Source organism: Carassius gibelio, chromosome B3, assembly GCF_023724105.1.
Source record: "Carassius gibelio isolate Cgi1373 ecotype wild population from Czech Republic chromosome B3, carGib1.2-hapl.c, whole genome shotgun sequence".
NCBI classification, from domain to species: domain Eukaryota; kingdom Metazoa; phylum Chordata; class Actinopteri; order Cypriniformes; family Cyprinidae; genus Carassius; species Carassius gibelio.
The window spans coordinates 42,000,177-42,017,374 of NC_068398.1; the positions used below are offsets into that span (position 1 = coordinate 42,000,177).

Genomic DNA, 17,198 nt, shown 5'->3' on the forward strand with positions numbered 1-17,198 from the left:
ATCGAGGCCACAATAATCGTGATATAAAAAAAAATAAAATATCTTGACAGCCCTATTTCATGGTACATGTGGCTAAAGTGTGTTAGAGATCTGGATCTTGATTATCCCTGCGATTCGTTTGCTCAATGGAAAAGGAGTATATATTACCCATGTATATTGTAATTTTTTTGTAATTGTATGCAATTTAATTTTTTTTTTTTTTTGGGGTGGATGTGCAAAATGTAATGAAAAAGAAAACGTATTACATTCAAGTTAAAGAATTTTGATACGAATGTGTTGAAATGAATGTGATAACTTTTCTTGTACATTTTTATTATTTTGGAAAAATTTTACATATAAGGTCAGGATCCAATCCAAATTTCATACATTTTCTTCAGGAGACTTTAGGACTAATGCACCAGTTTGGTGAACATTAATAAAAAAGCATACAAGGCTTGTAATGCATTTTTTTTTTGTTTTTTTTGGAGTATACAGTTGTTGATTACTGAATAAATGGTCTGCATACTTTTGTGCATTACTGTTGTAAATTTTGTTCTGAACAATTTTAAGAAAAGAAGAAGAATTCTCGGTCTGCGCAGCGCTGCATGAAGTTGAGCACACCTATTCATTTTGCAGTTGATAGTGTCGCCATAGAAATGCACAATCCTCTCGTAATTAGGCTAGCTTAATTTATGACATGTCTAGAACGCAGCATTCAGCTGGGCTGCGTTCAGCCCCAACAAAACGTTGCACAAGGTTTTTTAAACAGAAACGGTGATGCGTTGAACACACTGTTCTGATGACGCAAGAGTTGCAACTATGGCAGCTGAGAAGGCCATTATTTGTGTTCTTTGTGAAGAATTTTCGGAGCCATCTATTTAGCCTCACATACTGACTTTATTTGTAGTTCATACGGTTTTAATACCCTGTATTTTCTTTCTCATTTTTAGGAAAAGCATAATTACCATTGTTTATTTCTATACCAAATGTCATTCACTTGCAATGAAGCTAAAAATATAAACAACTACATCATTATGTTGATATGCTATATTTTTACAATAAAACTTATGACAAACATGTCTTCTAATATCCTCAGTTGTTACGTATACCGAGCTGCAACGAACACATTTGTACATTATTTTCCTTGAAGCCATTGTGCGAGTTCACTTTAATTCCGCGTGCTTTGTATACATGTTGCTGCTGATTGGACTGCAGTTCTGACACACCCACCAAACAAGAGAAAAAACTCATCTCAAACCCCGTTGCACACCGTTTCCAGGAAACATGACGTTCAACCCGGAAACCGTAGCAAAACGTTGCGCACCGTTTTGAACTTGAACATGCCCCTGGTCTAACCCCAATCAAACACACCTGCACAAGCTAATCAAGACATTTCAGATTACTAGAAAGCTACAGGCAGGTGAGTTTGATCAGGGTTGGAACTGAACTGTTTTCCTTGGATCTTTAAAACCCCATTTTACAGAGGTTGATTTTGCAGCAACACTTATTCGTTTTAGTTTTGTGCGCTTTGCTGTCTGTTTATCCTGACGCATCAATTCAGTGCATTTTCCAGCAGAGATCGCAGGCTGGGACGATGACGGCTCGAGTGTGTTTCTCGTTGACTGCTGTTTTTTTGTGTCTGTTCGGATACTTGAGCATAACTCATGCTATTCAAAGACGAACCACAGGTGAAAAGATGTTAATTTCATTACAGAACCTGAAAAAATGCAGAAATTAGTGACCCTCAGACTTTGAAAGTAATCAACGGTTTATGAATGAGTAGTAGGATTTAAAACCCTTTTGATTTGAAGCAGACAAATATGTATAATGTTTGTATTTTGGTTTGAGACCCATTGCGCAAACCCCAGATTTACAAATCCTGAAACCGCACTCCCTGGCCTCCCCTAATGATCCTTTTGAATTCTCTAGTGGACGGTTTCTGTCCGGCGAGGCTGACGGTCGTGCCGTCCCATCGAGGGTGTTCCTCTGATGAAGACTGCCCTGGAGGGCACAAATGCTGTCGATTTGACTGTGGGCCTGTTTGCGTGCTGCCCGTTTTCAGTGAGTTTCAGTTAATAATGCATGTTAAGGCTAAAAAAAACCCCACATACACGTAACGCACTGAATTCAATGTAAGTTCTAAGCAGAGACTTTGCCTTTTTGTTGTCGTCCCCTAAAGTCAGCTTGAATTCATCCCTTAGGATGGTTTTAAGGACAGGATGGCTTTACAAAATAAAGAATACTTCGAACAGTGGTTCCAGTCCTGGGGACCCCCTGTCCTGCACACTTTGCATGTCCAACCCCCCCTATTTAAAATGCCTGATTGTGATCATCAGCTTGTCAGGAGTGCGATCCATGAACTTGACTAACAAGTTGATGATCTCGATCAGGTGTGTTAAATAAGGGAGACATGCAAAATGTGCAGAGCAAAGGGCTAGAATTGAGAACCACTGTCTTGGAATATATTCATTCTGTAGGTAAAATTGCTATTCATGCTTTGAAGGTTTTGTTGTATGATTTGAGGATCCCTGGTCCATAAGCACAAACTAAAGCTGACTATCTGTGTTCACGCAGTGAAGCCGGGTCAGTGTCCCATACCGGAAATGATTCCACTGTGTGCTAAAAGCTGTTTCCATGATGGCCAGTGTCCTGACACACAGAAATGTTGCCCAACCACCGGTGGCTTTGCATGCAGTGAACCACGTGGTCAGGAAAGAGGTCAGGCAAGTTGTCAAGGAAGCGGCTCTGGTCAGGGCGCCGGACAGGGAAGCGGTTATGGCCAGGGCGCCGGAGCGGGACAGGGTAGCGGCATTGGTTTGGGACAGGGAAGCGGTTATGGCCAGGGAAGCGGTTATGGCCAGGGTGCCGGAGCGGGACAGGGAAGCGGCATTGGTTCAGGACAGGGAAGCGGTTATGGCCAGGGAAGTGGCCAGGGAAGCGGTTATGGCCAGGGTGCAGGAGCGGGACAGGGAAGCGGTTATGGCCAGGGAAGCGGTTATGGCCAGGGCGCCGGAGCGGGACAGGGTAGCGGCATTGGTTTGGGACAGGGAAGCGGTTATGGCCAGGGAAGTGGCCAGGGAAGCGGTTATGGCCAGGGCGCCGGAGCGGGACAGGGAAGCGGCATTGGTTCGGGACAGGGAAGCGGTTATGGCCAGGGCGCCGGAGCGGGACAGGGAAGCGGTTATGGCCAGGGCGCCGGAGCGGGACAGGGAAGCGGTTATGGCCAGGGCGCCGGAGCGGGACAGGGAAGCGGTTATGGCCAGGGAAGTGGCCAGGGAAGCGGTTATGGCCAGGGTGCAGGAGCGGGACAGGGAAGCGGTTATGGCCAGGGCGCCGGAGCGGGACAGGGAAGCGGAGCTGGTCAGGGAAGTGGTCAGGGAAGTGGCCAGGGAAGCGGTTATGGCCAGGGCGCCGGAGCGGGACAGGGAAGCGGTTATGGCCAGGGAAGTGGCCAGGGAAGCGGTTATGGCCAGGGTGCAGGAGCGGGACAGGGAAGCGGTTATGGTCAGGGCGCCGGAGCGGGACAGGGAAGCGGTTATGGCCAGGGCGCCGGAGCGGGACAGGGAAGCGGAGCTGGTCAGGGAAGTGGCCAGGGAAGCGGTTATGGCCAGGGCGCCGGAGCGGGACAGGGAAGCGGTTATGGCCAGGGCGCCGGAGCGGGACAGGGAAGCGGTTATGGCCAGGGCGCCGGAGCGGGACAGGGAAGCGGCGCTGGACAGGGAAGTGGAGCTGGACAGGGAAGTGGCCAGGGCGCTGGAGCTGGTCAGGGAAGCGGGGCTGGTCAGGGCGCTGGAGCTGGTCAGGGAAGCGGGGCTGGTCAGGGCGCTGGAGCTGGTCAGGGAAGCGGGGCTGGACAGGGTGCTGGAGCTGGTCTTGGAGCTGGACAGGGAAGCGGAGCTGGACAGGGAAGCGGTCAGGGCGCTGGAGCTGGACAGGGAAGCGGTCAGGGCGCTGGAGCTGGACAGGGAAGCGGTCAGGGCGCTGGAGCTGGACAGGGAAGCGGAGCTGGACAGGGAAGTGGAGCTGGACAGGGAAGTGGTCAGGGCGCTGGAGCTGGACAGGGAAGCGGAGCTGGACAGGGAAGTGGTCAGGGCGCTGGAGCTGGACAGGGAAGCGGAGCTGGACAGGGAAGTGGTCAGGGCGCTGGAGCTGGACAGGGAAGCGGAGCTGGACAGGGAAGTGGTCAGGGCGCTGGAGCTGGTCAGGGAAGCGGAGCTGGACAGGGAAGTGGCCAGGCAAGCGGAGCTGGACAGGGAAGCGGAGCTGGACAGGGAAGTGGCCAGGGCGCTGGAGCTGGTCAGGGAAGCGGGGCTGGTCAGGGCGCTGGAGCTGGTCAGGGAAGCGGGGCTGGTCAGGGCGCTGGAGCTGGTCAGGGAAGCGGGGCTGGACAGGGAAGCGGTCAGGGCGCTGGAGCTGGACAGGGAAGCGGAGCTGGACAGGGAAGCGGAGCTGGACAGGGAAGCGGAGCTGGACAGGGAAGCGGCCAGGGCGCTGGAGCTGGACAGGGAAGCGGAGCTGGACAGGGAAGCGGCCAGGGCGCTGGAGCTGGACAGGGAAGCGGAGCTGGACAGGGAAGCGGCCAGGGCGCTGGAGCTGGACAGGGAAGCGGAGCTGGACAGGGCGCTGGAGCTGGTCAGGGCGCTGGAACTGGTCACGGAAGTGGACAGGGAAGCGGAGCAGGTCAGGGCGCTGGAGCTGGCCAGGGAAGCGGAGCTGGTCAGGGCGCTGGAGCTGTTCAGGGAAGTGGACAGGGAAGCGGAGCTGGACAGGGAAGTGGTCAGGGCGCTGGGGCTGGTCAGGGCGCTGGGGCTGGTCAGGGCGCTGGGGCTGGTCAGGGAAGCGGAGCTGGTCAGGGAAGCGGAGCTGGACAGGGCGCTGGAGCTGGTCATGGAGCTGGACAGGGCACTGGAGCTGGTCATGGAGCTGGACAGGGCACTGGAGCTGGACAGGGAAGCGGAGCTGGACAGGGAAGTGGTCAGGGTACTGGAGCTGGACAGGGAAGTGGTCAGGGTACTGGAGCTGGTCAGGGAAGCGGAGCTGGACAGGGAAGTGGCCAGGCAAGCGGAGCTGGACAGGGAAGTGGCCACGGCGCTGGAGCTGGTCAGGGAAGCGGGGCTGGTCAGGGCGCTGGAGCTGGTCAGGGAAGCGGGGCTGGTCAGGGCGCTGGAGCTGGTCAGGGAAGCGGGGCTGGACAGGGAAGTGGCCACGGCGCTGGAGCTGGTCAGGGAAGTGGGGCTGGTCAGGGCGCTGGAGCTGGTCAGGGAAGCGGGGCTGGTCAGGGCGCTGGAGCTGGTCAGGGAAGCGGGGCTGGACAGGGAAGCGGTCAGGGCGCTGGAGCTGGACAGGGAAGCGGAGCTGGACAGGGAAGCGGCCAGGGCGCTGGAGCTGGACAGGGAAGCAGCCAGGGCGCTGGAGCTGGACAGGGAAGCGGAGCTGGACAGGGAAGCAGTCAGGGCGCTGGAGCTGGACAGGGAAGCGGAGCTGGACAGGGAAGCGGCCATGGAAGCGGAGCTGGACAGGGAAGCGGCCATGGAAGCGGAGCTGGACAGGGAAGCGGCCATGGAAGAGGAGCTGGTCAATGCGCAGGAGCTGGTGAGGGCGCTGCTCAGGGAAGCGGCCAGGGCGCAGGACATGGCAGCGGTGCTGGACAGGGATGCGGCCGAGGGAATTGTCATGGATGTGGCCAAGGTCAATGTTGTGGTCAGGGACATGTTAATGGTAATTTAGCATAATATTTTCTGGAGATCTTTTCCACTCCTTCATTCAAATGGCATGTTTTCCCTTTTTGCTCATGTGGTTTAGAATTTCTGTCTCTACCACCTCAAATTAAAAAAAAAATAAAATTGCTTGATTTGAAAAGTTTGTTTGGTGTCATTTGCCTGTTTTCTCATAACCGCTTTCTGGCATCAGTGCTGTAAGTTCCTCTCCCTGAGTACTGGACAATTAGGTTTTATTTTTTTGACTCCAATTTAAACTTTTTGTATTAAACTTTATTCTTGGCAAAGCTGAATAGTCTGTAGCCATTACTCCAGTCAGAATTCATTATATTATGCCGATTTGGTGCTCTAGAAACATTTCATGAATGCTGAAAACTGTTTGGGTGCAAGCAATACTTCCATAAGCTCTTGTGATTCTTCTAAGGCAATATGTTAAAGACAGCATGTTTCTAAGGCTACGTCCACATGAAACCGGAAAGATGGCGTGTTCAGCTTTATCCACTCTGGGATCCGCTTTCAAAAAATTGTGGTTTCACCTTCCGAAAACACTGGATCTGTGTGGATGACATTCCTATCCGATAAAAAAAAAAAAATTGTGCCTCTTCACAGAAACGTGTGGACGGGGCCTAAGAGACGTTGATTCTTAAACCATTGTTTTTGTATAGGAATAGCTTAACAGGTGTTACAGGTCAAAAACTTATTGTGGACCTGTGGATTTCAAATCGGAATAAAGCCTGGCGTATTTGTGAAAATATACTGTTTAAACAAAGTAAAAGAGGCTCTATTTAAAATGTTTCATGGTAGGGGTGTCGCGATATAACTGTGATATTCAAAGTAACGATTATTGATAGTGTTAATTTAGTGTGTGACAATATACCGGTATTGGCAACAACCCCAATATTTAAAATGAACCGTTCTCTTATGATAACCCCACATGTAAATACTCCAGCGCCACAACCTGGTTGAGCTCCCAGGCGGCAGTATTGTGCCTTAACGCTGACACCTGTCACACAAGAAGACGACGCAGCCACTCTGAGGAGAGTCGAGTTCATCAGAGTAAATTGCCCTTATTTTGCTAGTCCTAGACTGGGAAATCTTATATTAACCTGTTAACAGCGGTTTTCTGTGTTCATACATTTAAGTAAAGGGTGATTATTTAATCAGTACCACATTTTCGTTACTCGTTTTTGTATTTGTAATCATGTGCGTAGTCACACTTTATTTCGTTGTTCAAAACTATTAACAGTTACTTGATTAAAACTGATCTTGAAAAACTGAGCAAACACATTACTACATTAAACTTGTAAAATGTTAAGTTGATCGCAGTGCCATGCACTTAATGCCTCATATGCAGTCATTCTTCAATAAGGTTCATTAGTTAACATATATAAATAACATAATATTGAACAATATTTCCACCGCATTTATTAATCTTAGTTCATGTTAATCTCAGCATTATGCATTATTAAAATCTCAAGTTGTGTTTGTAAACATTAAAGTACTGTGAACTAACATGAATGACTCTATATTTATTAACTTTAACAAAGATTAATAAATTGAGTAATGTATTGTTCACCGTTCATTCGTGTTAGTTAATACGTTAATGTTAACAAAACATCTTATTGTAAAGTGTTACCATTAATATTTATTCATCATACTGTTGAACTTGGCAGTATTTTCTCTCTTATTTCATAGGAGCTTCAAAGATGATGGAGAAAGTCAGTCTTGTGTCCTGCATTTATCCTTGTTCGTTGGGTGAAAAAGAAAAACTCAATAAACAAAGTAAAAAAAATGTGACTATCTTTTTCCCCCCACAAGGTTTCTATAGATATCACAGTATCGAGGCCACAATAATCGTGATATAAAAAAAAATAAAATATCTTGACAGCCCTATTTCATGGTACATGTGGCTAAAGTGTGTTAGAGATCTGGATCTTGATTATCCCTGCGATTCGTTTGCTCAATGGAAAAGGAGTATATATTACCCATGTATATTGTAATTTTTTTGTAATTGTATGCAATTTAATTTTTTTTTTTTTTTGGGGTGGATGTGCAAAATGTAATGAAAAAGAAAACGTATTACATTCAAGTTAAAGAATTTTGATACGAATGTGTTGAAATGAATGTGATAACTTTTCTTGTACATTTTTATTATTTTGGAAAAATTTTACATATAAGGTCAGGATCCAATCCAAATTTCATACATTTTCTTCAGGAGACTTTAGGACTAATGCACCAGTTTGGTGAACATTAATAAAAAAGCATACAAGGCTTGTAATGCATTTTTTTTTTTGTTTTTTTGGAGTATACAGTTGTTGATTACTGAATAAATGGTCTGCATACTTTTGTGCATTACTGTTGTAAATTTTGTTCTGAACAATTTTAAGAAAAGAAGAAGAATTCTCGGTCTGCGCAGCGCTGCATGAAGTTGAGCACACCTATTCATTTTGCAGTTGATAGTGTCGCCATAGAAATGCACAATCCTCTCGTAATTAGGCTAGCTTAATTTATGACATGTCTAGAACGCAGCATTCAGCTGGGCTGCGTTCAGCCCCAACAAAACGTTGCACAAGGTTTTTTAAACAGAAACGGTGATGCGTTGAACACACTGTTCTGATGACGCAAGAGTTGCAACTATGGCAGCTGAGAAGGCCATTATTTGTGTTCTTTGTGAAGAATTTTCGGAGCCATCTATTTAGCCTCACATACTGACTTTATTTGTAGTTCATACGGTTTTAATACCCTGTATTTTCTTTCTCATTTTTAGGAAAAGCATAATTACCATTGTTTATTTCTATACCAAATGTCATTCACTTGCAATGAAGCTAAAAATATAAACAACTACATCATTATGTTGATATGCTATATTTTTACAATAAAACTTATGACAAACATGTCTTCTAATATCCTCAGTTGTTACGTATACCGAGCTGCAACGAACACATTTGTACATTATTTTCCTTGAAGCCATTGTGCGAGTTCACTTTAATTCCGCGTGCTTTGTATACATGTTGCTGCTGATTGGACTGCAGTTCTGACACACCCACCAAACAAGAGAAAAAACTCATCTCAAACCCCGTTGCACACCGTTTCCAGGAAACATGACGTTCAACCCGGAAACCGTAGCAAAACGTTGCGCACCGTTTTGAACTTGAACATGCCCCTGGTCTAACCCCAATCAAACACACCTGCACAAGCTAATCAAGACATTTCAGATTACTAGAAAGCTACAGGCAGGTGAGTTTGATCAGGGTTGGAACTGAACTGTTTTTCTTGGATCTTTAAAACCCCATTTTACAGAGGTTGATTTTGCAGCAACACTTATTCGTTTTAGTTTTGTGCGCTTTGCTGTCTGTTTATCCTGACGCATCAATTCAGTGCATTTTCCAGCAGAGATCGCAGGCTGGGACGATGACGGCTCGAGTGTGTTTCTCGTTGACTGCTGTTTTTTTGTGTCTGTTCGGATACTTGAGCATAACTCATGCTATTCAAAGACGAACCACAGGTGAAAAGATGTTAATTTCATTACAGAACCTGAAAAAATGCAGAAATTAGTGACCCTCAGACTTTGAAAGTAATCAACGGTTTATGAATGAGTAGTAGGATTTAAAACCCTTTTGATTTGAAGCAGACAAATATGTATAATGTTTGTATTTTGGTTTGAGACCCATTGCGCAAACCCCAGATTTACAAATCCTGAAACCGCACTCCCTGGCCTCCCCTAATGATCCTTTTGAATTCTCTAGTGGACGGTTTCTGTCCGGCGAGGCTGACGGTCATGCCGTCCCATCGAGGGTGTTCCTCTGATGAAGACTGCCCTGGAGGGCACAAATGCTGTCGATTTGACTGTGGGCCTGTTTGCGTGCTGCCCGTTTTCAGTGAGTTTCAGTTAATAATGCATGTTAAGGCTAAAAAAAACCCCACATACACGTAACGCACTGAATTCAATGTAAGTTCTAAGCAGAGACTTTGCCTTTTTGTTGTCGTCCCCTAAAGTCAGCTTGAATTCATCCCTTAGGATGGTTTTAAGGACAGGATGGCTTTACAAAATAAAGAATACTTCGAACAGTGGTTCCAGTCCTGGGGACCCCCTGTCCTGCACACTTTGCATGTCCAACCCCCCCTATTTAAAATGCTTGATTGTGATCATCAGCTTGTCAGGAGTGCGATCCATGAACTTGACTAACATGTTGATGATCTCGATCAGGTGTGTTAAATAAGGGAGACATGCAAAATGTGCAGAGCAAAGGGCTAGAATTGAGAACCACTGTCTTGGAATATATTCATTCTGTAGGTAAAATTGCTATTCATGCTTTGAAGGTTTTGTTGTATGATTTGAGGATCCCTGGTCCATAAGCACAAACTAAAGCTGACTATCTGTGTTCACGCAGTGAAGCCGGGTCAGTGTCCCATACCGGAAATGATTCCACTGTGTGCTAAAAGCTGTTTCCATGATGGCCAGTGTCCTGACACACAGAAATGTTGCCCAACCACCGGTGGCTTTGCATGCAGTGAACCACGTGGTCAGGAAAGAGGTCAGGCAAGTTGTCAAGGAAGCGGCTCTGGTCAGGGCGCCGGACAGGGAAGCGGTTATGGCCAGGGCGCCGGAGCGGGACAGGGTAGCGGCATTGGTTTGGGACAGGGAAGCGGTTATGGCCAGGGAAGTGGCCAGGGAAGCGGTTATGGCCAGGGTGCAGGAGCGGGACAGGGAAGCGGCATTGGTTCGGGACAGGGAAGCGGTTATGGCCAGGGAAGTGGCCAGGGAAGCGGTTATGGCCAGGGTGCAGGAGCGGGACAGGGAAGCGGTTATGGCCAGGGAAGCGGTTATGGCCAGGGCGCCGGAGCGGGACAGGGTAGCGGCATTGGTTTGGGACAGGGAAGCGGTTATGGCCAGGGAAGTGGCCAGGGAAGCGGTTATGGCCAGGGCGCCGGAGCGGGACAGGGAAGCGGCATTGGTTCGGGACAGGGAAGCGGTTATGGCCAGGGCGCCGGAGTGGGACAGGGAAGCGGTTATGGCCAGGGCGCCGGAGCGGGACAGGGAAGCGGTTATGGCCAGGGAAGTGGCCAGGGAAGCGGTTATGGCCAGGGCGCCGGAGCGGGACAGGGTAGCGGCATTGGTTTGGGACAGGGAAGCGGTTATGGCCAGGGAAGTGGCCAGGGAAGCGGTTATGGCCAGGGCGCCGGAGCGGGACAGGGAAGCGGTTATGGCCAGGGCGCCGGAGCGGGACAGGGAAGCGGAGCTGGACAGGGAAGCGGCCAGGGCGCTGGAGCTGGACAGGGAAGCGGAGCTGGACAGGGCGCTGGAGCTGGTCAGGGCGCTGGAACTGGTCAGGGAAGTGGACAGGGAAGCGGAGCAGGTCAGGGCGCTGGAGCTGGCCAGGGAAGCGGAGCTGGTCAGGGCGCTGGAGCTGGTCAGGGAAGTGGACAGGGAAGCGGAGCTGGACAGGGAAGTGGCCAGGGCGCTGGAGCTGGTCAGGGAAGCGGGGCTGGTCAGGGCGCTGGGGCTGGTCAGGGCGCTGGGGCTGGTCAGGGAAGCGGAGCTGGTCATGGAGCTGGACAGGGCGCTGGAGCTGGTCATGGAGCTGGACAGGGCGCTGGAGCTGGTCATGGAGCTGGACAGGGCGCTGGAGCTGGACAGGGAAGCGGTCAGGGCGCTGGAGCTGGACAGGGAAGCGGAGCTGGACAGGGAAGCGGTCAGGGCGCTGGAGCTGGACAGGGAAGCGGAGCTGGACAGGGAAGTGGTCAGGGCGCTGGAGCTGGACAGGGAAGTGGAGCTGGACAGGGAAGTGGTCAGGGTACTGGAGCTGGACAGGGAAGTGGTCAGGGTACTGGAGCTGGTCAGGGAAGCGGAGCTGGACAGGGAAGTGGCCAGGCAAGCGGAGCTGGACAGGGAAGTGGCCACGGCGCTGGAGCTGGTCAGGGAAGCGGGGCTGGTCAGGGCGCTGGAGCTGGTCAGGGAAGCGGGGCTGGTCAGGGCGCTGGAGCTGGTCAGGGAAGCGGGGCTGGACAGGGAAGTGGCCACGGCGCTGGAGCTGGTCAGGGAAGCGGGGCTGGTCAGGGCGCTGGAGCTGGTCAGGGAAGCGGGGCTGGTCAGGGCGCTGAAGCTGGTCAGGGAAGCGGAGCTGGACAGGGAAGCGGTCAGGGCGCTGGAGCTGGACAGGGAAGCGGTCAGGGCGCTGGAGCTGGACAGGGAAGCGGTCAGGGCCCTGGAGCTGGACAGGGAAGCGGTCAGGGCCCTGGAGCTGGACAGGGAAGCGGAGCTGGACAGGGAAGTGGTCAGGGTGCTGGAGCTGGACAGGGAAGCGGAGCTGGACAGGGAAGTGGTCAGGGCGCTGGAGCTGGACAGGGAAGCGGAGCTGGACAGGGAAGTGGTCAGGGCGCTGGAGCTGGACAGGGAAGCGGAGCTGGACAGGGAAGTGGTCAGGGCGCTGGAGCTGGTCAGGGAAGCGGAGCTGGACAGGGAAGTGGCCAGGCAAGCGGAGCTGGAAAGGGAAGCGGAGCTGGACAGGGAAGTGGCCAGGGCGCTGGAGCTGGTCAGGGAAGCGGGGCTGGTCAGGGCGCTGGAGCTGGTCAGGGAAGCGGGGCTGGTCAGGGCGCTGGAGCTGGTCAGGGAAGCGGGGCTGGACAGGGAAGCAGTCAGGGCGCTGGAGCTGGACAGGGAAGCGGAGCTGGACAGGGAAGCGGAGCTGGACAGGGAAGCGGCCAGGGCGCTGGAGCTGGACAGGGAAGCGGAGCTGGACAGGGCGCTGGAGCTGGTCAGGGCGCTGGAACTGGTCAGGGAAGTGGACAGGGAAGCGGAGCAGATCAGGGCGCTGGAGCTGGCCAGGGAAGCGGAGCTGGTCAGGGCGCTGGAGCTGGTCAGGGAAGTGGACAGGGAAGCGGAGCTGGACAGGGAAGTGGCCAGGGCGCTGGAGCTGGTCAGGGAAGCGGGGCTGGTCAGGGCGCTGGGGCTGGTCAGGGCGCTGGGGCTGGTCAGGGAAGCGGAGCTGGTCAGGGAAGCGGAGCTGGACAGGGCGCTGGAGCTGGTCATGGAGCTGGACAGGGCGCTGGAGCTGGTCATGGAGCTGGACAGGGCGCTGGAGCTGGTCATGGAGCTGGACAGGGCGCTGGAGCTGGACAGGGAAGCGGTCAGGGCGCTGGAGCTGGACAGGGAAGCGGAGCTGGACAGGGAAGCGGTCAGGGCGCTGGAGCTGGACAGGGAAGCGGAGCTGGACAGGGAAGTGGTCAGGGCGCTGGAGCTGGACAGGGAAGCGGAGCTGGACAGGGAAGTGGTCAGGGTACTGGAGCTGGACAGGGAAGTGGTCAGGGTACTGGAGCTGGTCAGGGAAGCGGAGCTGGACAGGGAAGTGGCCAGGCAAGCGGAGCTGGACAGGGAAGTGGCCACGGCGCTGGAGCTGGTCAGGGAAGCGGGGCTGGTCAGGGCGCTGGAGCTGGTCAGGGAAGCGGGGCTGGTCAGGGCGCTGGAGCTGGTCAGGGAAGCGGGGCTGGACAGGGAAGTGGCCACGGCGCTGGAGCTGGTCAGGGAAGCGGGGCTGGTCAGGGCGCTGGAGCTGGTCAGGGAAGCGGGGCTGGTCAGGGCGCTGAAGCTGGTCAGGGAAGCGGAGCTGGACAGGGAAGCGGTCAGGGCGCTGGAGCTGGACAGGGAAGCGGTCAGGGCGCTGGAGCTGGACAGGGAAGCGGTCAGGGCCCTGGAGCTGGACAGGGAAGCGGTCAGGGCCCTGGAGCTGGACAGGGAAGCGGAGCTGGACAGGGAAGTGGTCAGGGTGCTGGAGCTGGACAGGGAAGCGGAGCTGGACAGGGAAGTGGTCAGGGCGCTGGAGCTGGACAGGGAAGCGGAGCTGGACAGGGAAGTGGTCAGGGCGCTGGAGCTGGACAGGGAAGCGGAGCTGGACAGGGAAGTGGTCAGGGCGCTGGAGCTGGTCAGGGAAGCGGAGCTGGACAGGGAAGTGGCCAGGCAAGCGGAGCTGGAAAGGGAAGCGGAGCTGGACAGGGAAGTGGCCAGGGCGCTGGAGCTGGTCAGGGAAGCGGGGCTGGTCAGGGCGCTGGAGCTGGTCAGGGAAGCGGGGCTGGTCAGGGCGCTGGAGCTGGTCAGGGAAGCGGGGCTGGACAGGGAAGCAGTCAGGGCGCTGGAGCTGGACAGGGAAGCGGAGCTGGACAGGGAAGCGGAGCTGGACAGGGAAGCGGCCAGGGCGCTGGAGCTGGACAGGGAAGCGGAGCTGGACAGGGCGCTGGAGCTGGTCAGGGCGCTGGAACTGGTCAGGGAAGTGGACAGGGAAGCGGAGCTGGACAGGGAAGTGGCCAGGGCGCTGGAGCTGGTCAGGGAAGCGGGGCTGGTCAGGGCGCTGGGGCTGGTCAGGGCGCTGGGGCTGGTCAGGGAAGCGGAGCTGGTCAGGGAAGCGGAGCTGGACAGGGCGCTGGAGCTGGTCATGGAGCTGGACAGGGCGCTGGAGCTGGTCATGGAGCTGGACAGGGCGCTGGAGCTGGTCATGGAGCTGGACAGGGCGCTGGAGCTGGACAGGGAAGCGGTCAGGGCGCTGGAGCTGGACAGGGAAGCGGTCAGGGCGCTGGAGCTGGACAGGGAAGCGGTCAGGGCGCTGGAGCTGGACAGGGAAGCGGTCAGGGCGCTGGAGCTGGACAGGGAAGCGGAGCTGGACAGGGAAGTGGTCAGGGCGCTGGAGCTGGACAGGGAAGCGGAGCTGGACAGGGAAGTGGTCAGGGTACTGGAGCTGGACAGGGAAGTGGTCAGGGTACTGGAGCTGGTCAGGGAAGCGGAGCTGGACAGGGAAGTGGCCAGGCAAGCGGAGCTGGACAGGGAAGTGGCCACGGCGCTGGAGCTGGTCAGGGAAGCGGGGCTGGTCAGGGCGCTGGAGCTGGTCAGGGAAGCGGGGCTGGACAGGGAAGCGGTCAGGGCGCTGGAGCTGGACAGGGAAGCGGAGCTGGACAGGGAAGCGGCCAGGGCGCTGGAGCTGGACAGGGAAGCGGAGCTGGACAGGGAAGCGGCCAGGGCGCTGGAGCTGGACAGGGAAGCGGAGCTGGACAGGGAAGCGGCCAGGGCGCTGGAGCTGGACAGGGAAGCGGAGCTGGACAGGGAAGCGGTCAGGGCGCTGGAGCTGGACAGGGAAGCGGAGCTGGACAGGGAAGCGGTCAGGGCGCTGGAGCTGGACAGGGAAGCGGAGCTGGACAGGGAAGCGGTCAGGGCGCTGGAGCTGGACAGGGAAGCGGAGCTGGACAGGGAAGCGGTCAGGGCGCTGGAGCTGGACAGGGAAGCGGAGCTGGACAGGGAAGCGGTCAGGGCGCTGGAGCTGGACAGGGAAGCGGAGCTGGACAGGGAAGCGGTCAGGGCGCTGGAGCTGGACAGGGAAGCGGAGCTGGACAGGGAAGCGGTCAGGGCACTGGAGCTGGACAGGGAAGCGGTCAGGGCGCTGGAGCTGGACAGGGAAGCGGTCAGGGCGCTGGAGCTGGACAGGGAAGCGGTCAGGGCGCTGGAGCTGGACAGGGAAGCGGTCAGGGCGCTGGAGCTGGACAGGGAAGCGGTCAGGGCGCTGGAGCTGGACAGGGAAGCGGAGCTGGACAGGGAAGCGGCCATGGAAGCGGAGCTGGACAGGGAAGCGGCCATGGAAGCGGAGCTGGACAGGGAAGCGGCCATGGAAGAGGAGCTAGTCAAGGCGCAGGAGCTGGTGAGGGCGCTGCTCAGGGAAGCGGCCAGGGCGCAGGACATGGCAGCGGTGCTGGACAGGGATGCGGCCGAGGGAATTGTCATGGATGTGGCCAAGGTCAATGTTGTGGTCAGGGACATGTTAATGGTAATTTAGCATAATATTTTCTGGAGATCTTTTCCACTCCTTCATTCAAATGGCATGTTTTCCCTTTTTGCTCATGTGGTTTAGAATTTCTGTCTCTACCACCTCAAATTAAAAAAATAAATAAAATTGCTTGATTTGAAAAGTTTGTTTGGTGTCATTTGCCTGTTTTCTCATAACCGCTTTCTGGCATCAGTGCTGTAAGTTCCTCTCCCTGAGTACTGGACAATTAGGTTTTATTTTTTTGACTCCAATTTAAACTTTTTGTATTAAACTTTATTCTTGGCAAAGCTGAATAGTCTGTAGCCATTACTCCAGTCAGAATTCATTATATTATGCCGATTTGGTGCTCTAGAAACATTTCATGAATGCTGAAAACTGCTTGGGTGCAAGCAATACTTCCATAAGCTCTTGTGATTCTTCTAAGGCAATATGTTAAAGACAGCATGTTTCTAAGGCTACGTCCACATGAAACCGGAAAGATGGCGTGTTCAGCTTTATCCACTCTGGGATCCGCTTTCAAAAAATTGTGGTTTCACCTTCCGAAAACACTGGATCTGTGTGGATGACATTCCTATCCGATAAAAAAAAAAAAATTGTGCCTCTTCACAGAAACGTGTGGACGGGGCCTAAGAGACGTTGATTCTTAAACCATTGTTTTTGTATAGGAATAGCTTAACAGGTGTTACAGGTCAAAAACTTATTGTGGACCTGTGGATTTCAAATCGGAATAAAGCCTGGCGTATTTGTGAAAATATACTGTTTAAACAAAGTAAAAGAGGCTCTATTTAAAATGTTTCATGGTAGGGGTGTCGCGATATAACTGTGATATTCAAAGTAACGATTATTGATAGTGTTAATTTAGTGTGTGACAATATACCGGTATTGGCAACAACCCCAATATTTAAAATGAACCGTTCTCTTATGATAACCCCACATGTAAATACTCCAGCGCCACAACCTGGTTGAGCTCCCAGGCGGCAGTATTGTGCCTTAACGCTGACACCTGTCACACAAGAAGACGACGCAGCCACTCTGAGGAGAGTCGAGTTCATCAGAGTAAATTGCCCTTATTTTGCTAGTCCTAGACTGGGAAATGTTATATTAACCTGTTAACAGCGGTTTTCTGTGTTCATACATTTAAGTAAAGGGTGATTATTTAATCAGTACCACATTTTCGTTACTCGTTTTTGTATTTGTAATCATGTGCGTAGTCACACTTTATTTCGTTGTTCAAAACTATTAACAGTTACTTGATTAAAACTGATCTTGAAAAACTGAGCAAACACATTACTACATTAAACTTGTAAAATGTTAAGTTGATCGCAGTGCCATGCACTTAATGCCTCATATGCAGTCATTCTTCAATAAGGTTCATTAGTTAACATATATAAATAACATAATATTGAACAATATTTCCACCGCATTTATTAATCTTAGTTCATGTTCATCTCAGCATTATGCATTATTAAAATCTCAAGTTGTGTTTGTAAACATTAAAGTACTGTGAACTAACATGAATGACTCTATATTTATTAACTTTAACAAAGATTAATAAATTGAGTAATGTATTGTTCACCGTTCATTCGTGTTAGTTAATACGTTAATGTTAACAAAACATCTTATTGTAAAGTGTTACCATTAATATTTATTCATCATACTGTTGAACTTGGCAGTATTTTCTCTCTTATTTCATAGGAGC

The 17,198-nt window shown here is 52.2% G+C and overlaps 2 protein-coding genes across 2 annotated transcripts in view; both read left to right on the forward strand.

Moving 5' to 3' along the window:
- The window catches only part of LOC127952699 (myosin-7B-like), a 78,434-nt gene that overhangs the window by 47,709 nt on the left and 13,527 nt on the right, over positions 1–17,198 (forward strand). The window lies entirely within an intron of this gene.
- Positions 1,406–15,644, forward strand: LOC127952701 (fibroin heavy chain-like). Its single transcript, XM_052551390.1, has 5 exons — positions 1,406–1,667; positions 1,909–2,040; positions 2,554–4,659; positions 11,054–11,146; positions 14,009–15,644. The coding sequence occupies exons 1-5, from the start codon at positions 1,574–1,576 to the stop codon at positions 15,511–15,513; spliced, it is 3,930 nt and encodes a 1,309-aa protein (XP_052407350.1). The 5' UTR covers positions 1,406–1,573; the 3' UTR covers positions 15,514–15,644.